The sequence below is a fragment of the Ammospiza nelsoni genome, chromosome 5 (assembly GCF_027579445.1).
Source record: "Ammospiza nelsoni isolate bAmmNel1 chromosome 5, bAmmNel1.pri, whole genome shotgun sequence".
Lineage (NCBI taxonomy): Eukaryota > Metazoa > Chordata > Aves > Passeriformes > Passerellidae > Ammospiza > Ammospiza nelsoni.
Window position 1 is genome coordinate 14,456,523 of NC_080637.1, and position 27,042 is coordinate 14,483,564.

The 27,042-nt window shown below is 42.4% G+C and overlaps 2 protein-coding genes across 7 annotated transcripts in view; one reads left to right on the plus strand and one right to left on the minus strand.

Moving 5' to 3' along the window:
• Window positions 1-1,948: 1,948 nt before the first annotated feature.
• HBP1 (HMG-box transcription factor 1) lies at window positions 1,949-19,266 on the plus strand. Of its 4 annotated transcripts, none has more exons than XM_059472078.1 (11): window positions 1,949-1,992; window positions 5,850-6,038; window positions 7,122-7,356; window positions 8,154-8,286; window positions 9,065-9,176; window positions 9,278-9,390; window positions 9,738-9,894; window positions 10,464-10,608; window positions 12,880-13,209; window positions 16,496-16,637; window positions 18,166-19,266. In XM_059472078.1, exons 2-11 carry the CDS (start codon window positions 5,870-5,872, stop codon window positions 18,181-18,183), a joined length of 1,554 nt encoding a protein of 517 aa, XP_059328061.1. In that variant the 5' UTR covers window positions 1,949-1,992; window positions 5,850-5,869; the 3' UTR covers window positions 18,184-19,266. The 4 variants fall into 4 exon arrangements, 3 of the variants coding, with proteins under 3 accessions (XP_059328061.1, XP_059328059.1, XP_059328062.1); XM_059472076.1 differs by having other exon boundaries at window positions 1,953-1,992; window positions 5,846-6,038; XM_059472079.1 differs by lacking the exon at window positions 1,949-1,992 and adding an exon at window positions 2,827-2,846 and having other exon boundaries at window positions 5,846-6,038.
• A 152-nt stretch (window positions 19,267-19,418) lies between these two features.
• The window catches only part of COG5 (component of oligomeric golgi complex 5), a 174,228-nt gene continuing 166,604 nt past the window's right edge, over window positions 19,419-27,042 (minus strand). For 2 of the 3 annotated variants that reach the window (XM_059472073.1, XM_059472075.1), the window contains exon 22: window positions 19,419-20,127. In XM_059472073.1, the coding sequence (XP_059328056.1) occupies window positions 20,013-20,127 (115 nt within the window). In that variant the 3' untranslated portion in view covers window positions 19,419-20,012. The remainder of the gene's footprint in view (window positions 20,128-27,042) is intronic. The other variant, XM_059472074.1, reaches the window with a different exon arrangement.

A 27,042-nucleotide genomic window follows, 5' to 3' on the forward strand; every position in this document is an offset into this window, starting at 1 on the left:
TCTGGCTGAAATGCATTAAAATGCCCAAGAAGCTTGGATGTCTCTCCAAAGAGCCTGAAGGCTGTTTAGATGTGTAAAGGAGATCAAAAGAGAAGGAGAAGAAACACAGCCTTAAAACTAATTTTATTGTGGAGCGGTGTAAAAAAGATGGTTCCTGGTTTAGCAGCTTTCTACTTATTAAAAGAATGTATTTTAGAGATGGGATGTCATGAAAGCTTTCTTATATAAAGATGTATCAGTTATTTAGAAAAAGCCTGAACTGTAAATATAGGGAAAATGTGAGCCTGTGGGATGTGGGGTAGACAGCTGATATTACAATAAGCTGTCTAGTCACTTAATATTTGAATCTCAGTATTACTTTTAAGATTATTTTCCTCAAGGTACTTATTTAAATGATATTTTCAAATTGGAAATACTTAAAGGTCATTAAGCACATGTTAGTTTGGTCATTAAGCACAGAAGATTTTGAGTTAAATTCCATGGGATTTACTTTTCTACTTCCTTTTAAAGCTAAGCTTGCTAACAGAGAGTAATAGTTTCCAGTTCACACTGCAGAAGATACTGTGTGTTTTTCAGGGTAATATCTGTCTTCAAACAGTGCCTACAGCTGGCAATGACTTTACTGACAGGCAAACTATTACTTCGTGGAAAAGGCAAATCTCAACCTGATGTGCCAATGACATCTGCAGACTAAGTGTGTCATGATGCCAAATACAAATATGGTATAATTTCCTTTTAAATTGTGTTGCCTTTGTAGGCCTTGTAGGCCTGTGGGAACAACAATCCAGCATTCCCTCTAGTGGTCACTAACCAAACAGGGAATAATTTCTGTTTAACTTTTTTTTTTCCTTATTTTCATGCAGTGCTATGTTAGCATCCCTGAAAGGCAGAGCTGTCACAGATACCGAATTACAGCAAATGTTTCTGAGATGGGATTTAAGACACATTCTCATATCTGGAATGATATCGTGACATTATTCCATCAGGCTAAGAAAGAAGTGCATTTGTTGGAAAAATCCCAACAGTTGCAAAATATTGTAACTATCCTCAGTTTCTAAAATATTGTCTATTTCTGAATTGTGCATGTACTTGTTTTGTATCACATCATTCAGAGTAATTAATCTATTTTGTGACGAAGATGTGGTCTCTGGAAGAGTTGTGTCTCTCTGATCTCCTGGAGTTAATGGGTAAAAGTGGGAAACTGTTTTATTAGTAATGTTTAACCAAACCACACTGTTATTTTGGCAATAAATGTATGGGACTGTCTGGGACACACTACTGGATCGATAAACCTGCATGGATTCAATTTATTTTCTCCTCCCAAGCCCAACTTGTATTTTGGGCCTAAGCTCCCACCGGTGCCTTTTCAATGAAAGAGCGGCGAGGGCCGAGGCCGAGCGGAGCTGCTGACTCACTCCCTGACCTTTGGCAACGTCCTGTGCCCTGGGCGCCGCCGCCGTGCCTGGGACGCAGCGCGGGCCGGTTCCGCACAGCGCGGCTGGGCCGGGCCGGGCCGGCGGGGCCGTGAGGGCCGAGCGGGGCCGTGCGGGGCGGGGGGCGCGGGTGGGCGGGCAGCGGCCGGGCCGGTACACGTGTCCCGTGCCGCTTGTTTACTATCGCCGCCGCCGCGCGGGGCATCCTGGGGGCTGTCGTCTTATCGCCGACCCGTGGGCAAGCGCGGGCGGCCGTGGTGACTACAGCTCCCAGAGTGCTTCTGCGGGCGCTGGCCGAGGCATCGACCAATCGGCGCGCCGCATGGGGGTGATTGACGTGCAACGCGGTGCAATCCGCTGTGCAGGAGAGTCAAAACATGCCCGCCCTCCGGGAGGAGTCCTGACAGGCAGGCCAGCTAGCCAATAGAAAGTGGCTGCGAATTGAGCAACGTCGCTTCTGGCCACCCAGCGCCCGAGTTGCTCCTGTAGAGGGCGGGACCCACTGAGAGAACGGGGCGGGGGGGCAGCCGAGGAGAGCTCGGTAATGGCGACGGGTTCGGTAAGTGCTACAAAGTTTCAAGCTGCCGCTTTTGGGGGCTGCGAGGCTCTGGCGGGGGACGGGAGGGGTTCGGTAGCTCAGACAGCCGTGCTAGCAGCTGCATGTCGAGCCGAGGAGGTCGCGGGGTTCAGTCTTTTGACGGCGACGGGAAGCTCGGACATTGTTTACTGTGCGCCTTCCCTGACCGGCCCCGCGGAGCCGCCACCCTGCCGCACCGCTGGGTTGAAACTCACGGGGTGTGCCGGCGCTCTTTGTGCCCTCTCAAACCATGAAAACAAGCGGAATAGGGGGGGTGTCCCCCCCTTGTTTTCCCCGGGGAGCGGCTGCCCGCCCCGGTCTGTCAGAGCGAGGGCGCCGTGCCCGGTGCGGGAGCAGCGGCTTTGCGGCACGGGGAGCGTTTGGGGTGCCCGTGGGTGCGGGTGAGCCCCGCGGGGGGAGCCGGGCCGGGGCGCGGGGGGGCCCCCCCGGGCCGGTGTTACGCAGTTCGAATGAATGGGGCCGAGCGCGCGTGCGCCGTGCGGCCGCGGGTGTAAACAAGGTCACGTGATGGGCGGGGGGAGCCCCTGAGGGGCTGCGGGTGAGGGGAGCTCGGGGGGCTCCTCCCGGGGGTCCCGGGGGCTCCTCCCGGGGCTCCGCCGCCCCCGAACCGCCCGGGGAACGCCGTCCTCAGGCGGGGCGGCGGGGGCAGCGCGGCCCGCCCTGCGTCAGCGAACAGGCCGCCCGGGCTTGGAAAACATGGTGAATCACGCTGTGCCTCGGCTGCGCGCTCTGGCACGGCCGGGGATGTGCAGCGAGGATTCCTGATCAAAGCGGCTGCGCCAGGAAAAGTCCCTGGTGTAGATCCAGTCTTGCCAGTATGTTGTGTTTTGCTTGGAGGAGCTGTTCTCCAAATTAAACTGCGTCCAGCTTATTGCTCAGGCGTAGAGCTGGCCTGAAACTTCGTCAGTAGGTTGGGGGAAGAAAGGCGAATAGCAGAAGGAAAAAAGCCACGGGAAGCACTTCCACCCAGGCATTCCTGCGCACTGCGGTTTGGGTGGATGCTGCCCAGTTCCTGCTGAACCCTTTCGCAGCCACAGTCTTTATTTACTTTTCTCCCAAGTTTATTTGTGTCTCTCAGAAATAGACATGATTCAATTAATAAAGTCTTTGTTAGCGTTGCCATTTGTTTTAGCGTGACAAATTCACTTACTTTAAAGCACAAAGTAATAATTTCATTTAGCCTCCAAAGACAGCTACAGTAATTACAGTCCTGTGAAGCATGGTTCTTGACAACATCTGACACAACAAATTTTCAACATAAAGTTGAATTTTAAAAAATTTTTACAAGCTGGTTAATGACAAATCCCCTTCATGTTCAAACCATTAAAAGGCTGAGGAGAAGAGAAGGACATGATGTCCAAAGTAGGCTTTAATGAAGTAGAATAAAAAAATGGAAAAGTAAAGTTGGGCACTTTGTTTGTTTTTCTTTGTAATTCTCTTTCAATTTCATTGTCATTCATTTGTTAGAGGATTCTTTGGCTTTTGTACACAGATGGCTTTGGTTTGGAGAAATTCTTGTGACTTGGAGGAATAATTCATTTCTCAAACAAGTATCTCTCTTGTCAGAGTAGCATTTTGTATCTGTACCTTATCTCTGACCTTCAGAGTGCTGGGATACCAGGACATGGACTTTCAAGTCCTAGCACCTGGCTAGAAAGGAAGGAGAAGGTAACATTCTAGAAATAAGTTTGAGTCTTCATTTTGGAAGGAAAATGGGAAAGGAAGAGAGGAAAAAATAGAGGGAAAAATAAACCAAACAACAAGGCAGGAGGGAAAGACGTAGATAAGCCAGAAAAACAAGGAGTGGCTTTTCAGAGTTGATTAGTTGGAGATAATCTTCAAGGTCCTGACCTGTACTACTGAGGTCTGCTTTTTCTGTTCAGAAAACTGAGCTATCTGCTCTTGTGGTGTTCTGTCATTTTACTGTCCCTCATGGGTGACAGGGGTACAAATTTGGTTAAAGATGTTTTCTGGAGGTGAAAATAATGTCACTGATAGTTTGAGTTGTGTATTCTCATTTCTGTCACCTTTCTTCTCCACTTTAAAGTCAGAATAAGCCAATGTAGCTTTGTAGTACTGCCATTTGAGTAGAATCAAACATCTTTTTATGTTTAGCATGCAAGTTTATATAAGTTTTGCATATATTTGAAAGATTAGGAGATCAGAAGTGTAGAAATTTTCCAGTCAAAACTCTCCTGGATGTGATCCTGTGCAACCTGCTGTAGGTGAACCTGCTTTAGAGTAGAGGGGGCTGGACTAGGTGACTTCCAGAGGTCCCTTCCAACCCTGTCATTCTGTGATATGAAAATATTGTACTTTTCTAAGCTATTGTTGATATTTTTCTAATGTAGCTTACTTAATGGACATACATATGGTAGACTTCTCAGGTTTTCTTTCTTATGAACTGTATTCTGCTCTTTTGTGAGAGACTTATGATTATTTTTTCAAGGACACTTCATTAAAGTACAGGCTAATCATGTTATGGTGGCTTTAGTTCATCCTCATCTTTAAAAAAAACAAAGTAGATAACCAAATGACGAAAGACTGGAATAACATTGTTTACCAGGTTTTAGAGACAGTGGTTGTGTAGAATAAGCACACAGTTCTCTTTTGAAGATGATCTAACATAGTGGATCTGGTATAAACATTACTAGGATTTGGGAAAATGAAACTGAGGTGAAGTTTTCCAGCAGAGGTAACTTTATCTGTCCATTTTCAGTGAAGGATGTTAGGAGTCCAGTGTGTTTGAGACTCTTCCTGGAGGCCAGAGATGGGAAGGGTGGTGGAAAAGGCTTCTGCAGACACCAGTGCTGAAAGGGCAACTGGGAAAATGTGGGCCTGATCTCACAAGGTTGGAGACAGCATTTTTGCTTTGATCTTAATTTTCCAGGCCTGTTTCATGGTTCCTCAAGTCCCTGGGTGTAGCAGCTTGCCTCTGAGAGAGCAAGACACTTCTTTGTGTGTGGTAGACATGGAGCAAGTGAGGGGCTGGCTGGTTCTGTGAGGCATCTGTGCATGAGGCAGTGGGAGCAGATGGGGTCCCTCCAGGCCAGGGTCAGTCGTGGCTCACAGAATGTTTTGGGTTTGAAGGGACCTTAAAAGTCATCTAGTTCCAGGCCCCCTGCCGTGGGCAGGGATGTATTGTGAGGATGGTCTTGTAAAAGCAGTGGATTTGGTGGCAGGATGGCTCCCAATAACTAGAAGAAAGAAAATGTCACACCAGGCTTCAAGGAGGAGGATGTGGGGAAATTACAGACTGGTCAGCGTTAGCCTTCAGGTATTTTATTAGGCAAATTCTCCTGACAGCCATGTCCACCCTCTTTGTAAGGCAAGGAGTTGTCTGGAATAGCCAGGACAGATCAGCCAAAATCAAATCTGGTGTGACCCATCTGATTGCCTTTTGTGATGGGCTGAGTGCTATGGGTACCAAGTGAATGTTGTTCATCTTGGCTTGAGGTGGGTGAGGTAACTCCAGGCTCTTGGAGGAGTGGGCACAGGCTGTGGAAGTTCAAACCTGCCTGAGGAGCAGCTTCTTTACAGCAAGAGTGGTTACTGGAACAGGGAAGTGCCAGGCAGTCTCCATTCTTCAAGACACAAGAAACTCAAGTGGCCAGGGCCCCAGGTGGCCTCTTGACTTCAGAGTTAGCTCTGTTTTCTGTGAGGATTGTACAAGATTGTGTCTAGACACCCCTAAAATATGCTGTGATATTCAACAGACTGATGAGGATTTAGGGCCTGGTAATGAAGTAGTATATCGGATGCAACTTAAAACAGTTCACATGTATACAGATTTCTAACCTCTGTCTTTCTAAAGTCAGATACTTTGGACCATCCTAACATGGTGTGGGAAGTGAAGACAAATCAAATGCCTAATGCAGTTCAGAAACTCCTTCTGGTAGTGGACAAGAGATCTTCAGGGATGAACGAGTCACTGGAGTTGCTGAAGTGTAATGAAAACCTGCCCTCTTCTCCTGGATATGCATCCTGTGATGAGCACATGGAACTTGGTAAATAACAAGATTTTTTCAGAGGAAACTGAATTCTGAAGTTTGTTTTAGATATCCTATACTGAAATTATTGGAAGGTGGTTGAATGAAATTGCTGATTTTTAGCTTGGGTAGGGCAGGGAATTGTGACATCTGAAGGTATTTGCAGTCATTTTTCCCTTTAACCCATTTCCAGTTCTGACACACTGGCCTGTTGACTCAAATATGTTCTTGAACTGTGAGCCACAAATTTCTGCTTCTAGTCCCCAGAGGAGCAGGGTTTTTTGGCACAAGAAAAACAAACAGAAAGCTCAAGGGCTCCTCCTAAAGGAATCATGTTGCTTTAGATCTGCAAATTAAGATTCTGGGATAGGGGAAGATTACTTCAGTTCTTACAGATTGGAGAAAAACAGCATATACCATAGAATGTATCAATATAAGCTGTGAAATATTAACAAATTTAATTTAAATTATGAAGTGATTAAGAATAATGATACTTATATGACAGCACATAGCACAGACTTCTGTTAACAGGCTGGGGTCTTTTCTGTTACTCTGTTTGGGATAGGGAAGGTGTATATTGTTGGTGGGAATTCACCCTACCAGGCTCTATACCCAGCTTTCATGATTTATTTAATCTGAGTTATTTAACTTTGGTTCCCTGGTGGAAACCTTTTATCTTGAACATGGTCTGATGTTGAATTTTTTAGTGTCACACCTTCAAGGACAGATTAATGTAATTGTCTTTTGTGAAATGTTTTAGTATTTTAGTGAAGCATGCTGTTTTTGAATAATACTGCAGTATAGTTCTGTGTAAACTGGTCAATCTAGTAAAAACTTTAAAATCAGAAGTACATTTTTATTTAGTTACCTAATTTTTTCTTAAATTTATTGTGTGAATATATAATTGACTAGAGATGTTACTATTTCTGTGTCCATTTTTATGAACAGGGTTTGTGAAATGTTGGTAGTTGTCATATGAGAAAATAAAATTACTTTATTGTGATTCCTTTTTTTTTCATCAAATTTGCAATATTTGGTATCAAATTGAGTAGACAGCAAAGAATTGAGTATAATTATGGTAATTTGTGCATTTGTTTGTAGATGATCTTCCTGAATTACAGGCTGTGCAGACAGATTCTACCCCACCTGCACTTTTTCAGCTTGGTGCTGATGTTTCACATCAGGAATGTTCAAGGCCTTCATGGAGCCAACATACCTCAAACAGCAATCCAGAAAATGCTTATTCTTGTGAGAATGGGGTGAACTGGTTGACAGAATTAGCAAACATAGCCACAAGTCCTCAGAGTCCTTTGATGCAGTGTGCTTTTTATAACAGGTATTGACACTCATTTCACTTTTGAACTATAGGGATTTATTTATAATCCTGTCTCCAAAATATTTCCTTCACTCTTTTCACCCTCTGACTTTGAACTGGAGCCCTATTGTTTAGTCTTTTTATTTGTTCTGTGAAGGTGTGCACAGAACTCATCTCAGAGCCTGGTGCAAAAGCTGCTTAGTTTCCAGCTGTGAATGACATAGGATGATGTAAAGACTTTGCCTACCCACAGCAGGCTCACAAATTATGGACATTTACCTCATGTGAAGCAGCAGATAAAATCTAAGAGGAATTTCTTACACTAAATTCTTCAAGCTTTCTAGTGCACAGACTTCACATTTGTTTTTATTTTTAAACAGCTAATTGGAAATCTAATGCAATGTGTATTTTAGTAGTGATCTTTGTGATCTTTACGTTCTGTAAGGCTGTGAGCAGCAAGTGTTGGATCTTGGAAATCACTGGGCTTCACTTCTTATTGTACAGCTTTTCTTAGGTTTTTAATCAGAAAATTTGTAAAAACTTCAGCATTGTGCTAAGGAGATGCCACTGTGGAAGTAATACTGTCATTTGGGTGCTACATAGAACCTATGCAGGAGTTATGCTACGTATTCCCTTTGCCTGAGCTTGTGCCCTTTCATCATCCCCTTGGAATACTGGGGAGGTTTGTGTGGGAGGTTTGTTTGGTGTTCAGCTCATGCAAACAGAAATATTTGCAATAAAAGCATTTTAGAGTAATGGCAGCAAAGTCTCATGTTATCTTAATCTGAGATATGTTAAAATACATGTTTCTGTTGTAGATCATCTCCTGTTCGCATAATAGCAACAAGCAAAAGTTTACATTCCTATGCACGTCCTCCACCAGGATCTTCAAACAGTGATCCTAACTTCTCCAAGAATGATGTGGATGAAACACCACTCAGACATGAAAGGGTGAGTTGTTCTGAAACATTTTAAAATAAACACGTATGAGCAATGGGTTAAGTTTTTTTACAAGGGAAACTAGCTTTAAAAAAATCTGTTTAGTGTTAATACTGTTGCTGTTTAAGCTAGATTTTCTGTTACTTTTCTTTTACCACACAGGTTAGGCTTGTAGTGCTACTTTGTATTTTTTGTGACGAAAACACTTTCTAAGAAAGCTCTGCTTCTATTGTGATTCCTTCTACAGCAAGCTTTAAAAAATTGTTATCTGATTTGATGCCTCAAAAGGAAATATGGATCCCTTTCCTTTGAGATGCACAAAGCCTGTCAGTCCTGTGTCTCCTTTTCCCATGTATTACTTGGTATCTGAAATTTGTTTGTTAACAACAGTGAATTTTCTCCAGGGATTTATCTACAACTGCCTTGAGCCTACAACTTTCCAGCACTGGACCATAGAGTAATCTGCTTTAAATGATTCTGTAGATGACTAAGGAATGATGAGGTGTAAAATGCTTACAAATGAGCATAAGATAATCCATTGAGATGAAATGAATCTCAGAGAATGAAACCCAAAAATGTCAGGATGCATCTCAGAAAAGGAGATGAAAACAATCCATTCACATTTTTTGCATTCCTTTAATCTTTGTCTTCATGTTACATTCCTATTAGTATTTAAGGCAAAATGATGCCACAAGTGAAAATAGAGACTGTCTTAAGACATATAAGACCAGCCCTAAAATGCTCTGCAGTAAAATACCAACACCATTTTGCTTTTTTTTCTTTTTAATAGGCAAATAGTGAATCAGAATCTGGCATTTTCTGCATGTCATCACTTTCAGATGATGATGATTTAGGATGGTGCCATTCCTGGCCCTCAACTGTGTGGCATTGTTTTCTGAAAGGTAAAATAGCATGTTGCATGAAATAAGTATTTGTTTTATGTTATAGGTTTTCTTTTTAACCTAGCACTAATGTTCTTTTTTTCCTTGAAAAAATCCGTTAGGCTCTCGCCTGTGCTTTCATAAAGGACGCAATAAAGAATGGCAGGATGTTGAAGAATTTGCAAGATCTGAAAGCTGTGGAAAAGAGGAAAATCTCCCAGCCAGTCCTTACAAGGTAATTGTTAGTTCTAACAAACTCACTGCAATACCTGTAGCAAATACTTTGTTTCTTACATTACCCCTGTGCCTTTAATTACTGTCTCAGGAAAATAGGTTGACATTAATGTTGTTTAGAGCTGATCACTGTGCTGTTTGTGGATCTCACAGAAAGGCACTTGAATTAAATTCATTTATGTATGTTTTGAATGTATGTCATCTTTATTAATTTCTAGCTAGATAGAAACACAAATTAGAATATTGTTATTTTATAATACAATGTATGATGATGAGTATACACCTAGAGTATGCACAGGTATATGCTTTTCTTGGGGGAAATTTTTTGAACTGTATGTGTGTTAACAGGACTATGGTTCCAATGGTTTGAAGTTGATTTCTCATGAAGAAAGCATTTCCTGTGGTGAGTCAGTGCTGAAGCTGACTTTTGATCCTGGCACAGTGGAGGATGGCTTGCTTACTGTAGAATGCAGACTCGATCATCCATTTTATGTTAAAAATAAAGGTATGAAATACCTCAAGTACACATGGTTGCATATTAAAATATTCTCAGAAAGTGACTGCAGTTTTTGTTGATATCTCATATTGTTCATGAAAGTGATAAAAGTTGTGGTGTAGAAACAGTTTACTATCTTTGTAAAGTAATCCAGAATATGAACAAACAAAAAAAAATTGTGAAGTCATAAAGCTCCTGGAATACTGCCTATCTCATAAGGAAAGAGTTCATTGAGTATATCAATGGAGCTCAGGAAAGCAGAAAGACTGGGGTGGGGGGAGACAGGAAAACTGCAACTAAGGGAAGCTTTTCTCACTTGCTAAAAATGGAACTTCTGATGGTAAAAGTCTCCAGGATTTGATTCCTTTTTTCCTAGAATGAGATTTTATTTGAAATAAAAATAAACTGTTTGCAATAAGAATTCCCTAAGTAAGAGTTTCTGATTTTTCTTTTGTATGAAAGAAACTACATCAGAACACTTTTATAAAATTATGTAATTTCAAGATGTAGGATTGCTCCAATAAAGAACTGGAGAGATTGTCTGGCCGTTTGTCTAATTTAACTCTTTACCACTTCAGGTTGGTCATCTTTTTATCCAAGCTTGACTGTGGTACAGCATGGCATTCCATGCTGTGAAATGCATCTTGGAGATCTGTGTCTACCTCCTGGACACCCTGATGCCATTAACTTTGATGATTCAGGTGTTTTTGATACATTTAAAAGGTAATTTTTGGATAAAGTGGCCTCAGTGGTTCTTGTATTTAATGAGTAGGCACCTTAAGTCTGGAAGAATTTGAAGCATTATATAGAGGAAAGGGAGAATAGTTTTGGCAATACAAGATAAATGTTAGGAAAAAATTAATACTCAGTACTAGGAAAGCTGTGTAATTATGTGCTGTGCTAAACTGCATAGTAATGCCTTGGAGTGAAGTAACTTTTAGCTTTTTATTATGATAGTTTAAGGCAGATTAGATAAAGCAGTAAAAAAAAAATATATTGTCTTTATAAATTTTCCAGGTAAAGTGGATTATGTTTGAAAAACCTAGTACAATTTTCTGACAATAGTATGTCTGCCAGCTGTTATCTCATGCTTCATATGCAACAATACATCTGAATTATCTGAGTAGTTTCGTAGTGGTAAATGCATGTGCAGTGGCTCTAGAATACAGTATGTTCATAATCTTATTATTTTTGTGTATTCTGGTTTTTGGCATTCTTTTTATTATATCAAACTTACTAACTTCAGAGTTTGATTCACTTTGGGGTTTACCTGAGCTAGAACTTCAACCAGATAACCTTCAGAGGTCCTGTTCAACATAAATTACTCTAAGAGTCTAAGGAAATAATAAAGATTTTTCCATATTATTTTGAGATTTTAAGATTTAGTAAAATCCATCTTTTCCTATGATGTTAGTGTCTTTTTAGCATCTGTTTTTAATCTAGTTGCACTTTGGTTTTTTACAACAGAAAAAAAGGAATTTAAGATGCTCTTTGCAGTTCAAGCCCTGAGAGCTCTTTGATGATTTCAGTCAGGCATAGAACAAGTTCAGATTGCTTGGCTTCACTCATTTGCTGTCTGGGTGTTTTTCTTAACCCCTGGTTACTCCAAGTTAGCTGTTAGAATCATGGTAGCTACATCTCACTGAAAAATCTGCATTTCTGGCTCCTTACTAATTTGCAGCCTAGCTGAATACTGCCTTGTACTTCAAGTTCCTTGTCTTTCTGGGCAGAAGGGAGTGACTGAGTAAGGAGCATGCAGCAGCTGCAGCTGTGATAACAGGACAGAACTAAAAACAGAATTCTGTTTCTGTGTCATGAGAAGGAGATTAGGAATAGGAAGGGTGCTGGCCTGTTGTAGAACAGAGGTCCTTTCTCCTTATCTTGTGATACCTGCAAGATGGTCAGCATTATCCCTCCCTCCTGCTTTGTACTCTCCTGATGAGGGATGGTGGAGGCCACTCGTAGGGCTCCACTCTGCTGTGTGGTTCTGTCCCACAGAGGAGCTGCCTTTGCAGAGAAGGGCTGGACTGCCACATGCAGCATCTCCTTGCTTGTAGTTCTACTTGGTATTCACAAAAAAGCCCTTCGAAACCCTTATTTTGGCCATAAATCATGCAACTATAGCCACACTGAGCAATAGGTAAGAGGAGCATTAGCATATATATCTTTATCTTGTGATGGTAAATTAGTGGTTTAGATTTATGATTGAGTAGCCCCTTTCCAAGAGTGTTTTTCCATCTGGAGATGGTAACAGTCTGTGGAATAAAACTACTTCTTTAGTGATTAGAAGTTAATTGTAGTCATTGGTTAGCTAAAAATTGCAAGAGTTTGTCATATTTGGAGATCTGAATTTTACGGAAACAAGTCACCTAAACTGTTCAAATACCTCGAGAAGGAATGTGGTGGTTTTGTCACTAGAGGGCAGGCGTTTGTCAGCACAGCATCAAATAGTGCCAAGTCACGGGGCCCTGCGCAGGGCTTCAACCTCCCCGGAAGGTTTGTGTGTAAAATAGTCTGTACTCAACTGCCCAGAGAAGTTATTTGTACTGAAGTGAATATAATATAATTTATTTTAATACAGCGGTTTCATATTTGGGTTAGTATATATTTGCAAGTGAACTCTGCATTTCTTTCCTTTCTGTACCTGTCATTGACTGATCAGGTTTGATTTATGGTAAGGACAGAAGCAGAAAGAAAAAAATGTGTTTAAAAAGAGAACAAAGTTTTAAGATATAGTATAGGTAACAGATACATAGCTGAGGAAAGTACATAGCAGAACATGGAAAGTTGCAGTCTTCATCACATTGAAGAAAATACTAACTTACAAAGCCTTGTAGTTTTTTGTTTTTCACACTGACATCCACATCGAGCACAAATCATTATGTCACACAAAAAAGGACAAAATACTAGAATTGTAGTAAAACTGAAGAGTGAATAGATAGGGGTTTTACAGGAACATTTCTGGATGCTTTATGATGTGTGTCCTCCCTGCAGTTACGATTTCACCCCGATGGACTCCTCTGCAGTGTATGTGCTCAGCAGCATGGCTCGCCAGCGCCGCGCTTCGCTCTCCTCTGCGGGAGCAAACAATCAAGATGCTGAGAGATCAGAATGCAGTAGTAAAAACTGTGCCTCTGCTGCATCGTCACATCTTCCCTCCAATCCTTTGTACAGCAAAGCTGGCAAAAGCCACACCTCAGGGACTGCAAGTACTGTGAGTGCCACTTCTCCAAACAAGTGCAAAAGACCAATGAATGCCTTCATGCTTTTTGCCAAAAAATACAGAGTTGAATACACTCAGATGTATCCAGGGAAAGACAACAGGTAATGATACAAACTGCAGTTTTGCTATTACTGGTGAGTTAGAAGAGTATCTGTGTCCCACTTTAATATTTAAATAGGCTAAATGTTGCATTTGAAATAAAATATGTGTATTGTTTTAAGAAAAAGTTTTGCAAGATGTTAACGTAAAGGGTGGTTTATGGGTGGACTGTGAATATTTTCAGTACTCGGTGAACTTGATACAAACCATTTTTGGCAAACTTGCCTTCTGATAAAACATTGGGGTAAAGCAACTGATAAATGTGTGTGTGCACTGGCAGAGACACAGATACAGAGCCGTTGTTGTTTACAGTGATGAGGTGCTCTGCTCGTGTGCTGTAATGGAAAAAAGGGAGTTTCTGGTTCTTCTAATTAAGTCTTGACGTATTATTGCAAATTGGTCCTGAAGTTGCAAGCATTTATTTCCAGTCTGTATATCCTGTTGAAGAGTGGAGTACTGATAAGTTAGGATATCTCAAAGATCATCATCCAGACAGCACATTGCCAAATTTTTCTTGCCCTAAAGGCATTCAATGATCTGTTGAAATTTGCAGGAAGAATTGTATGACTGTGTTTGGGGGGATAAGTCTTTGTTAGTTTGTTCTTTTGTTCTTAATCCCTAGCCTGTTTGCTTTTAAACATTTTTTTGTTAAGATTTCCATTACATATTTTTTAAGTAGTATTTGGTACTAATTGGGTATATGTAAATAGAAACCAAAACACATGAACATGGCCTGATCTTACAATCAGATTTTTTACTGTATGTAATTTTATAAAAACTGTTACTGTAAAAATTGCATTGTGACATAAACATTCTTGAACTAAATCTGGTAAAAATTAAAGTTGGCAGGGCATTGAAAGGGGTTTTACTGTTTTATAATGTTCTAATAAGGAGGCTGTAACTGTTGCTGAAATAGAGAATCGTGCCAAACAATCCCAGCCAGTCTTGTGTGTCCTGACAATGATCTTGTGTAATGTTTATAGTAAGTTCAGTGAAGCAGATCTGCTGCCTTCACACTGATTGCAGCTATCAACGAGAAATGGAAGAGAATGTCAGCCAGGAAAGTTTATGATAGTTATAAATTTAGTTGAAAATGCTGATTTCAAATGGATGCAGTGAACTGGAGCTGTGGCTGCATGGACGTGAAATATTTCAGTGAGCAAGCAGGACACTGAGCACGTTTACCTTGAAGAGATGACAGAGTTACCAGTACAGTTCAGAATGCACTGCTCACTGCCCTGCTTGGGGGACAGTGCAGTTTTTGGCTGCAGTTCCATGGCATCCATAAAACACAGGGTGGCAGAAATAGCATTAGTGATAATTGATACAGGCATTCAGCTACTGTCACTCAAGTGTTGCTGAGGCATTCATTAATTTAGCTGCAGGGAGGCAACTCTCATGTTTTTCAAATGTAAGTTTGTGTCATTTTCAGATGTATAGAGCTGTACTGTATAGAGCTTATAACATAGTAGCCACTTCTGTACAGTGTAGTTCTTATGTTTACTGCTGTTATTTCCTTATGGGAGTAAGAGAGTACAGAACTTGAGGTGTTCTGAGTTAAATGGGCTATTCTGAGACAAAACAGCTCAAGGCACGTCAGCAAGACAGCGAGCTTGTAAACATTCAAAGCACAAGTCAAGAGTCACACGATACTGAAATGGACTGCAAGACCTGTTTGAAAAACTGCTGTTAGGGCTGCACTTGTTCATTTTCTAGATACTCTTCACTGTAACACTGTAACCATACTTGAACTTGGTTGTGTGTTCAGAAATTCTTTGAGTAGTGGACCTTCTAGAGATGAGGGAAATTATGTTTTTGTATAAAAGATTTCATGGTGTATTTTTATTTGGGAAGGCAGTGGCTTTTACAGCAGACCTGCTCTCTCTGGGTCACCGTGTTCTGTCCTGAGGGTGTGAGTGATCCAGTACAAGCTGGTGACCTAGAGCAGACAGGTTTCTGGTGATATGCCTCTGGATACTGTCAGAAGATGAAAAAGCTGCTAATTAAACTGGGTATGTTTGCTTCTGATGACAGACCAAAGATACTGGTTCTCAGTTTGGATAGAAAAACAGAAATTGCACTGCCAAAGAGACAGGCTCTCTTTGGCAGTGCAAATGGGTTTGATGGCAATGGGATGTGGTGTCCCCTGGAGGAGTTTGCTCTGAGGAGTCATTGGAGCACAGGGCAGTGCAGGCTCAAGGGCTGTCTGGGCACTCTGGGATGTGGTCCCTGAGTGCTCTGCAGCTCACAGAAACCTGAATGGCACCACTCAGCCTTGCAGGAGTCAAATCCATTTTTTTCAGTGGTGCAGAACAGCACTCAGGATTGCTGTGTGTGCCATGTTATGGAAACAGTTGATGACACTCTAATTGTCTTGATTCTTTTTGAATTATCTTCACTGCCAGCAAGGAACTTTATTAATAGGAGAAAGAAAAGGACTTAGTTGTGTCCACCTTTTTCTTAGAGCCAGTCACAGAACTCTCATTGCTGTAATCCCAAGCCAAAGTACAAACCACTTCATAGCTTTAATAGTCACTGATAAAAGAGCTGTTGTTTAGAGATTTTCATTCAGCTAAAAGACTGAGTTAAAGCTTTAATGGGATATTGATCCAACATTTGGGAGTGAAGTTAAGCAATATGGCAGGCTAGTACAGGGAAGTGTTGTCAAAAGACCTAGAGTTTGTAAGGAAAGGAATTAATTCAGTATCTGGAAAAGGCTATAAATGTACGAGAACAAATGGTTCCATTTGCACAGGAATGGGAACATAGCAGTGTGTTCCACCCAGGATGGATTAAAGGTGGAAGAAGCTACAGATATTGATTAAATAGACATGGGGACTTGCAGTTAATCAAATATTTGGCTGAGGTCATATTCAGTTCATTGCTCTAATTATTAGAGAACATATTTTCAGCAAATCTGGTATATGATCTTCTAGTATGAAAGTAGAGCAAAACAAATGTGAGTTACCATTTGGTGGTGGTTTTTGTAACATCTCTATTTTGCTGGTTTATGCCAGTTGCTGTATGTACACCCTTTGAAATGTTAAAATGTGCACTGACCCATGCTTAGCTAACACAGAAGTCTCAGCTGTTTAACTACTAAAAGAACTATGAGAAGATAATCACAAATAGGATCATTTCAATTTTTAACATATACCTGATTTCTTCCTTGTGTGTTAATTCCACATTTAACTCACATCTTTTTTAAAGCGCTCAGATAAAAACAAAAAAAATATCCTGGTATTTCTTAGCACTGTCCTGACTGTACTGTAAACATTTATCTTGCAGAGCCATAAGTGTGATACTTGGAGACAGGTGGAAGAAAATGAAAAATGAGGAAAGAAGGATGTACACACTAGAAGCCAAGGCCTTGGCAGAGGAGCAGAAGCGTTTAAATCCTGACTGTTGGAAAAGAAAACGAACGAATTCTGTATGTTTGTGAAGCTTTTTCATCATGCTGTTACATATGTTCAGATGGGTGGCTGCAGTGTGTTTTGTTCAGAATAAGCTGCTTTCTTAGTAGCTGAAACCTTCATTTACTCCCCTGTGTTGTGTAACCTGCTTTTGGCAGTTTGGCAGGAGACAGATCAGGAGAGGGTCTGTCTGAATATTTTATGAGAGTTTTGAGGATTTTGGTTTGTACTCAAAGTTAGCTTGCTTGTGAAATGCAAAGGAAGGGCACGTGGTCTTTTGCTTTGAAGTGAGTTCATAAGGTTGTACCTGAACTTCTTTATCTTCTGTAAAAGCTTTTTCTTTACCTTTTCCTAGTTTTCTTATTGGTAATTTATATCAGCATATATGAAGATACTGAAGGAGCAAAATAATTTATCCCCGTGAATGCCTTTCATTTATTAGTCTGTTCAATTGTAAAATAAATACAGTAGATAACACAACTGTAGGAAAAGAAATTGTTTTCCACTTTGTAGAAAGCCATCAATATAAGAGTCTGCAGCAATGTATTAGTAGGTGGGGGATGTATTAAGAAAGAGAAGGGCTTTAAAGCTGAAACATCAAAAAAAGGAGATTCTGCTTGTTCAACTAGAAAAGTAGATTGGAAGGAAAGATCCACTGAGGTGCACTGAGTGCTTGCCAAGTTCTTCCATTTAATGGCTGGGTAGGAGCTTGAAGGGTGGTGTGGACTTCATCTACATGGTTGTGAAACCATCCATGTGGTGTAATGTTTCATCCTCAAGTTACCCCTGTCCTTTGATGTGTAAATATGCTTTTTTCTCAAGAGCATATGCAAGTGTTGCCTTAAGACTGAATAAGAAATGCTCCAACACTGAGTTGCTTCTTTCTGCTGCACATACTTTGTGCAGTTTCCAGTCCCTTGTTGCAGAAGGTTCCACCAAATCCCAGCTGCTAGGAACAAGCTGTTTTTCTGTTCACTGCATTCTATTTTAATCAACAGTGACAGCTTCTGTTACATTTCCTTGTGGGTTTAGTTAAAATAATATGATTTATTTATTCTGCTTTTACACTACAGCAGTTTTGAGCTTTGGGTGGTGAGATCACAGGCTCACCTGTGAGCCTCAAGCAGCTCAGAGGGTGTGTTTGTGTGTAGCTGAGTAGTGATGGGTTTGCCTCAGCAAGGCTTTCCTGCCCTGCCTTGTAGTAGAATTTTCCTTGTCCCTACAGTCTTCAGGCCAAGAGAACAGGATCTGTAGAACCCATTTCCTCGGTGTTACAGCAGGAAATACCCTCTGTAATTGTTCCAGTTCAGTGAACTGAGCTGTATGCAGGCTGGGAACCTTACCCTGTAATGACAGTGGGCTCCAGGCTGTGACACCAAAGTCAGGATGGTCTTTTGATGATCAGGGAGTAAAACTGTCTGCTTTGGCCTTTTTGTTTTCTTCTGAATAACTGACCAATGATTAGAAATACTTGTGGCTTTGAAAACAAGTGTTGGGCCCTTTGCTTGGTAATTACTAACCCGGTTTTCTCTTCTCTTTTCTCAGGGCTCACAACAGCATTAAGCCAGAATTTTCCTGTTAACTCTGTATTTACAAAATGGCTGTTGCTTGATGGCGAGAAGATGCAAGATCAAGGTCTTACTCTTTGTTGTGACTATGTGTGACCATAAAATACTGGCACCATCGTGGAAATTATCTGAGTGCAGATTTGCTTTTTACAATAGAACATTAAGTAAGCTAAAAACTATCAGCATTTTAAACCAAATTGCCTTATTTTTCTTCCAAACTTCATTATGTATCAGGTAATATAGGCTTGAAAATGGATATCCTGTGGTGCTAAAGTACTTTAGAAAGAGGCGAAGGAGATATGTATAAATGTTTATTTTTAAAAGAAAATGTACAAAAAGGGGAATTTTAAAATATGTAACAGCTGTTTATATACATTGATTCTTATTGCTGATTAATATGTATTGCACAACTGTATTATTAATTGCGATTCTGGGGCCTGGGATTTTCTGAAATGGCAAAGTGTATTATCAGCTTGCAGCTTCCCAGCCTGCCCTGCTGCCAGCAAGTTACCAGAATGTGGGAATGGAGGGTGTGGTGTGATGTAGCAAGGGAGCTGCTGCTTGGGATGCCACTTAGAAAACTTGTAGCCACAAGGGAGATATTTTTGCGTCAGCTGGCACTAGTTAGAGCTGTCATTTTGTGGTGGAAACAATGGCCTGGACAGGATGAAACAAATAAATAGCGTTATCTCAAGAAAAGTGGTGCTGTTGTTATCACCATCATAGTTATAACTCTGTGTTTTGTCTTTGCCACATATTCTACAATATTTTATTTTGCCATAAGACATCTTTATGGTGGGGGCAAACTTTGCACTTAACTATATGTGCAACACTTGCACTTTACTTTTTTTTTCTCCTCCAACTGTCTAAAATTAGAGCAGCTGCGTTAAGACTACAATTGCTTCTGCTGTGAACATTTACAATCATGGCTTTTCCTGTACTAAACAGCTGTGCGTTGGTTTTTTTTTAAGAATCACAACTGTAAATTTCAGTTTATGACACGTCTACATGATGTTGCCCCTAAGATTTTTGCACACTATATTCTTGTATATTATTTCAAATAAATTCATTAAAATTTGGTGTTGTGTATTTTATAAAATGAAGAAGACTAATCGTGAAGTCAGCCCTGCAGCAATGAGCACATTCTGCATGGAAGTCTTTACATGAACCCATCCAAAGTATATTTTAATGCTTTGCCATTAGGAAGCTAGTGAAGAAATTCAAATACTATTTTCAGGATTGGATAGTTAATGTTCTTTATTACAGTTTAAGCAAGAAGAGTTGAAATCAATATAAATTATTTCTAAGCAAATAGCAGTGCAATAGAGAAGCATTTAGGTTAGTTATAAATATTTTTCCTTGCGTTAAAATTAGTGATTTTTAGATGGAAACTGATGATTCAAACGTTTCAAAAGTACAATTTTCTGAATACGGCTAAAATGTATTCAACTGTTTAAAACTCTACTTGTAGGAAAAGAGCTGCTTCCTTATTTGAGATATTCAGCAAGTACACTGTAATATTTGAGTTCTAATTTTATACTGTTCTAAATTCAAAAGGAATGCTTAAGAATGTTTCAATTAGATTAGACTTACAGTGCATAAAAGTTGTACAATTTCCTTATAATATTTCTGTAGAAGTAAGTTCCTGTAATGTGAACACAAAGCAAGAAGACAGAAGTTTCAAACATGAAGTAGGTAAACGTGTCAGTGTAAAGCTGATGTACTTGGGGATAATTTACATGAACAGTGAGTACCCATTGTGCACCAAAGCCCCCAGCTGTGTTACCATCCATCCCCTGGTGTGAGAGCCTTGTCCAGGTGTGCTCACTGAAGGGTTGACATGGCTTTCTGCAGCAGCTGAACCATTATGGGATAGACTGGTGCAAACTCCTTTCCCTCTCTTGTTCTCACTGATTGAACATAAGCTTCCAGTGCACCACTAAAAAAAAAAAAAAAAAAAAAAAAAGAAGTAGCTAAAGCAATTAAGTACTGTAAATTCAGGATCTGCAACAGAAATTATTTGCCTTCTTCCCTCCTGCAAAATTTTCCTCAGATGGTCCTACTTGTCTGAGGAAGGAAGTGAACACGGAAGGCATTGCAAAGCTGTATATAATTGTTCCATGATCTTCAAGTCCTTTCTTGCATGTTTGAGGAGCAAACAAGTTAACATTTAAATAAGCAGCAGCATGTTGCAGATGGCTTGAAATGACAGCTCTGACGCACAGACTCAGTGCTGCACTGGTAACCTTCAGAGAGGGAGAGAATAATCTCCAGCTGCTGCAGACGCTGAGAGTGCAACTTCCAGCAGGAAAGGTGGGGTGAACACTGGTGAACCCCCACCAGGCCCTGAGGAGATTCCTGGCACAGCCTTTGGAACTCCCATCTTGGTCCTCAGGAAACGCTGCACTAACCCCAGAGAGGGCATGGGCAAGGCACGGCCTGGCTCTCTTACACATTGTCACACGATGTCACATATGGAGTCACCATGTGGGAACTGCACAAATAAACACTGCACAGCTAAAAGGGGTGACTGTGGTGATGCTTCACAACACAGGGTCACCTTTCAGCCAACATTCTAGTACACAGTATTGTTGAGTGACAGCATATTTGTAAAACAAACACTGTAAGTGCTCATCTGTTGAGGTTCCAACTTACTAATTCATTAAGTAGGCCAAGCTATCGTTGCCACCCTTAAATATAGCTTTGAATATAATTTTCTTCTCCCTTTCTGCTTCTATTTCTTCATTGAACTGATATGATCATCTTGGATTTTCCTTCTAAAATTCGCTTATTTTTTGCTATTTGCAGCAAAACTGTGACATTAAGAAAATGCACAAACAACAGACCCCATTTCACATGGAGACTAATAGAGCTCCTGGTATGTGGCTCTTCCTTTTCTAATACAGATTGTCACCACAGTGCTTCCAGCCCCCAGGGTCACTGAGCAGGGAGTGGGTCTGGGTTTTGTCTCCTGCCTTCCTTTCTGGGAGTGCAGGATGCACCAGCACAGCTGCTCTGCCAGCCAGGGAGCCCAATGGCTTTTAGCTACATGGCAGGAACATTCCCAGTCCCACTGGGAGAAGGCAGATGGTTCTTGTGCACATCTGGTGAAGGGGTGGGGGGGCACAGGGGTCAAGGGAGACGGTAACACAGAGCAACCACAAATCTGTGCCTGTAAATACACACCCACTGCTGTAGGATGGTGGGCTGTGCAGGCAGAGCTGTATTTATGTTTGCTGCTCCTTCCAACAAACAAGCCTTTGGTGGAACCCTGCGTTCCTGCACGAAGAGTTCATGGATTGGAAGGCAGCACTGCTCCCTGGTACGTGCCTGCTGGCAGCAGTAGGCAGTGAATCAGGCAAGGCTTAAGGAAAGGAAAGCAAAGGACTGAAGAGTGATATTCAGCCCATGTTTCACACACAGGGGCTTCTCCTGCCGTAAGATGGTAAGAGAGGAGCAGCCAAGATCCCTGTGTGATGCTGCAGCCCTGGGAAGCCTCAGATGAGCCCACCAAACCTGACAAAGCAGAGGAGATGGTAGGAAGATGCAGGGTCACAGTACACTTGGGTGCCTGTGAGTAAAGATGCTGCTACCTCAGCAAGGGCTTGGCCCTTCCTCAATAACTTGTGCCAGAGCGTGGCTGGGAATTTCCAGCAGAGTTCATTTATCAGCAAGTGGAAGATGCTCCTGAGGCCAAGGCCTGTGCTCAGGTCTCTGGAGAGAGGAGTCTGAGCTTTGGGTTCCTGTAAGCCAATGACAGCCATGGCAGCCCTGCCCCACGAGCTGGTCCTGGGGCTGCTGCCACTCCTGCCAGCACTGATCCGTCAGCCTCGCCAGCAGGGAGCACCAGGAGGAGCTGCCTGTCCCCAACTGCAGCCCCTGCCATGGAGTTTGACAGGAAGAGAGTGAAGTGTGCAACTGTGCAACCAAAGAACCCAAGGCAGCTTCACCTCTGAGCATAGGGTGGGACTGGAACAGCACAGCACCAGGGAATTCCCACCACAGCTCCCCATGTCCCATGCAGCATCCAGACTCACAGCCCCTCTTTGCTGAAGCCCAGGACATGCTGTCTGGGAGGAGACCAAAGAAGGATGGACTGGATGATTGGAGAGTTGAGATCCTTCAGAAAAATAAAGTTACTGAGCACAGAAACAGTTCCTTATGCTGGCCTTGGTGCACTTGAGAGCTCTTAAATTTTGATAACAACTTCCTTGTGAGCTACTGCTGAGGGGTCCACAGCAGGTACAAATACACTGTAAGGAATCACTTTGAATTTTTTGCACAGCAACAAACCACAACAGACAAGGAATCTGTTACAGGCAGAAAGACAGGGAAATAATATTTATTTTATCTAGCTAAAGTAAACCTGACATTTTGCACATGGTGAGCTCTCTGAGAAGCTTCAGCCTGCTCCTTCCCAATGGTCCCTGGGGAGCAGCACAGGGTCTACAGTGAAAAAGGCAACTAAAACACTGCTTGCTGCAGCCACAAAGTGCTTTGGGTGCAGCTCACTTCATTCCCAGTAAAGGCCATCAGCATCATGAACTGCAGAGAGATTAGGCACATCCACAGGTTTATTTTAAATCCCAAGATTTAGAGAGAAAAACTGGGGGAATGGGACAGCAGGAAATTGTGCTTTTTAGAGAAACTGGCCTCTTGTAGCAAAGAGGGGCAACATGTGATGAGCAGACTGAGCAGCAGGTGGGAGATGCAGGCAGGAAGGGGTCAAGGATGACATCAAGGATGCCACCCTGATGAGTGGAGATGCTTCAGAAGAGTCTGAAATGTCTCACATTTCCACTCAGGTCAGCACTCAAGCGCTCTGGTCAGCAGTAATTGTTAGACATGTTAGATGTTTATTAGCTGCTACAAAGAATTGTCCCTTGTTTTAAAAGGACAGTTGAGGAACTCCTGTGAGTTTTCTTACTGTAACTGTCATTTATCTTGATAAATCTCTCCCCTTCCACTCGGCAGTATCCCTGTCTTTTCTATCCTATACACTCCTCAAATGCTTGGTGAAGTTGTGGGTTGGCATCATTACCCAGATGGTAACACTGCTATCCCTTAACTGATTTATCTCCTTGCTTTGAAAAAGCCCTTGAAAAAGATTACAGAGATAACCAGATAGATGAAAGGGAGAAGCTTTACCCTAAAAGCAGCACCCAAAACCACTCAATGTGAGCCCTTGATAATCCTTTGCCAGACTGTTATTCCCATCAGATCAAACAAGATGGAATGAGATTTAGGCTATGCTAAGTGCCATACTGCAGTATTACAGTCCCACTGTCACACCTCTAGTAGCTTTTATCTTTTTTCCTTCTCTCCTGCCCCAAAAGAATCTGATTTAACTCGCAAAACCAACTCCAGAGGTAGCTAAAAGGAGTTTTGCAGGTCCCTTCTGCTGCACTTGCTCTTTTACTGTGGCTTTCCTTGCATTGTTTCAAAGAGATGGAGTCAAACCTCACAAACATAAGCAACCTGAAAGCATCACAACTCTTACCCACTCCAATCAGTAATGTCAACACTCTAAGGTGAATTCTCAGGCATTTTTCTAGAAGAGACCTTTTACAGCTTTACACTAAACAATGAAAACAAAATCTTTCTGAATACTCCAACTGCATTCACTATTTTCCTGTGTCCCACACCTGCATCTCCAATGGAAGTATTTAAACACTCTGAAGCTGAATGTTTTTTTTTTTAAAGCCATTCATAATTCATAATCATTATTTCACCTGAAACAGTGAAAGAGCAGTGTCTGTGATAAAGCTGAGTGGCCTGGAGAACTCCCTGTGCCCACCAGGGCAGCCTGGGAGCCTGCTCCACACAGGCAGGGGCAGGAAAGCAGCCAAGGGGAGGACGAGAAGCTGCTGAAGGCTGCTAGCAAAGAGGCAGCCTGGGGCTCCACACCTACCAGGGGGCAAGGGAATCATGGCCAAGCTCAGAAAACTCCTTTGCATTGCTGCCTGTGTAATGACACCACAGAGGGAGGCCAGGAACTCTGTCCATTCCTGGTAGGAAAGGCCCAGGTAGCAAAACGGCACAAATCCAGGGAAGAAAGTTGTTTGGAGTCCAGAGAGCAATGGTGAGGTTGCTCCAGAGTGAGAGGGAGGAATGGGCTGGAAGAGGTGACTAAAGGCACCAATGGTCATAGAGTAGACATGGTTTCAGAAGCTCATTTGGGATGGGAATTTTGTTTTGCTGAAGGCAGTCAACAAGGCTTCAGGGACTGCAGCATACAGAACATGGACAGTGCAGGAAGTTGCTTGTGGCAAAGCAAGATGATTGCTGCTGCATGCAGCCAGACTTCAGTGCAGGCTGCCTGAGCTGGGCAACTTGGAACACCACAGGAGCTGCTGGGAAGCCTACCTGACTCTAATCTGGGGAGATAAATGAATTCAGGGGCTTTGTTAACACTTGAAATGCAGAATTTTCCATGACATTTTGGTAAACTTTAGCAGTTCTAGCTCAAATGAGCTTTTGTTAACTATGCTGGCAGTGCAGGACTCAATTCAGATGCACTAGTTTAGCATTAAAATCTTAGAAAGGCAGGCTCACTCCTGTTGAGGACACTGCAAAAACACCAGTGCCAAAGTAGTTGTGGAAAAATAAACAGCCCTATGGGTGAAAGCAGTATCATGAAGTCTCCAGCACAGAGATGATCACAGCTGTTGTCATATGGAAAGATGTAACATATATCTGTATTATTGTTTTTAAGATGGAAGAAACCCTGTTTATGTAATATACAAAACATACTCTTGAAGGGATTAGACTCAATAATGCCCTAAATACAGCATCTTCTAGTCTAATAAAGGACATAAAACCTGTTCAGCAATCTGTTTCTATTTCAAAAGACAAGCTATGGTATACATTACAAATATTGTTTGTAAAAGAGAGCTATGGAAGGAGGGTTGGTGGGATGTTCTGCATATATTAATGCTTCATTAAAAATGCCATAAGAAGTAAGGAAAAAAAAAGCCCTAAGTTTAAGATGCCCTCCCACATAAGGAAAAGGATTTTAAAGCACTTATTAAATTACTTCACTTGCATGAGCAAAACCATGAGCTTTCTTGGAAATCAGGACAAGCTGATTATATAAGACCCTGATAGTTCTTTAAAATGTTATTTGAACCCATGAAGATTTATATCTAGAGTTAAAAGGAAAAAAAAATATTATTTGGGTTGTGGCTCTTAAGGGATCTTAATGTGGATCCCTTACAATGACTATAATTAATTAATCTTATATGGAATTGTGAATCCTAGTGCTACCCTCCTGGGCTCTGCCTTTGGTCAAATGGAGTCAGATTTCCATGGTGAGCTTCAGAAGAGGCAGGGATCCTCTTTCTGCTCAGCACTGGGACTGCACCCCTGTCCTGATCCATCAGCAGGGCAGCTGCACGACACTGGGCCAGACTTTTCTTTAGTGTTTTGGTAAAAGTCTCTTTGCTCTGCAAACTTTGGGGCAAAGCACAAAACGGAAAATCTGCTGTGTACGAGCACATCTGTGTGACACCAGGTCTATTTAACCCAGTGCTATAAAAATTACTGTAAAAACAAACAGCAGAACCTCCAGCAGCATCACCTGTAGGACAAGAGAGGAGCTGGAGACATCTCTGGTTGTGGCTGCCTGCCTGAGTGCCCTGGGGTTTGTGCCTGGCTGGCAGCGCCGCAGCCCCGCCGGGTGTGCTCCTGCCCCTCCTGTGCTCCTGCAGATCTGAGCCCAGGGCACAGCTCTGCCCTCCAGGCTGAGCCCAGGGCACAGCTCTGCCCACCAGGCTGAGCCCAGGGCACAGCTCTGCCCACCAGGCTGAGCCCAGGGCACAGCTCTCCAGCACACAGCTCTGCCCAGCCAGGCTGAGCCCAGGGCACAGCTCTGCCCACCAGGCTGAGCCCAGGGCACAGCTCTGCCCACCAGGCTGAGCCCAGCACAGATCTCCAGCACACAGCTCTGCCCACCAGGCTGAGCCCAGGGCACAGCTCTGCCCACCAGGCTGAGCCCAGGGCACAGATCTCCAGCACACAGCTCTGCCCAGCCAGGCTGAGCCCAGGGCACAGCTCTGCCCACCAGGCTGAGCCCAGGGCACAGATCTCCAGCACACAGCTCTGCCCACCAGGCTGAGCCCAGCACAGATGGGGCTCTCACAGTGCTCCCCAAGCTGCCATTTGTCCCTGCCCCAGGCAGATGAGTGGGCAGAGCAACTCCCCAGCTCAGGACAGCTGCTCCTTATGGAAATGAACCCTTCACTGGGTCTGGCTTTCAACTCTGCTTCAGCAAGGGTGAGCTTGAGTAACGGGAGTTAACACACTCTAATGGTAAAGGTGAGAATTTGGCCCTTGAATGGATGAACTATCCTTCAGGCTAGCTCAAATTCTGTCAAGTCTAATATGGCTTCTTTTATGGAAGAAAAATTGAGTTTTCAAGCTTAATTTAAAAAGAAAAAGAAAAAAATTGCCCTGACCAGGCAATTGCTCCTTTCAACACAATCCCTGCTCAGGAAGGACACCTGCAGCAGGGTCATCTCACCTAACTTTAAATGTCTCCAGGGCAGCTGGCTGCCTGGGAGAGCTCCTGTGTCCCAGCCCACACTCCATTCACTGAACAGAGAAAATGGGAGGTTTCAGGACACAATGCAACTGACCTATTTTAGGTACCTGCTTCAGGATGAGATGAATCAGCCCCAGCAGCGCCTGTTTCTCTCTGTTGTCTATAAAGGGAGTCTGGCAAATATACCTCTGGCCAGGTAAATACCACCCCCATGCTGAACTCAAGCAGAAGGAAATGCACAAAAATGCTCAGAATGGGACTAATTCATACCATTCACACCACGTTGCAAGCAAAGCATTTAAGACCTACAGA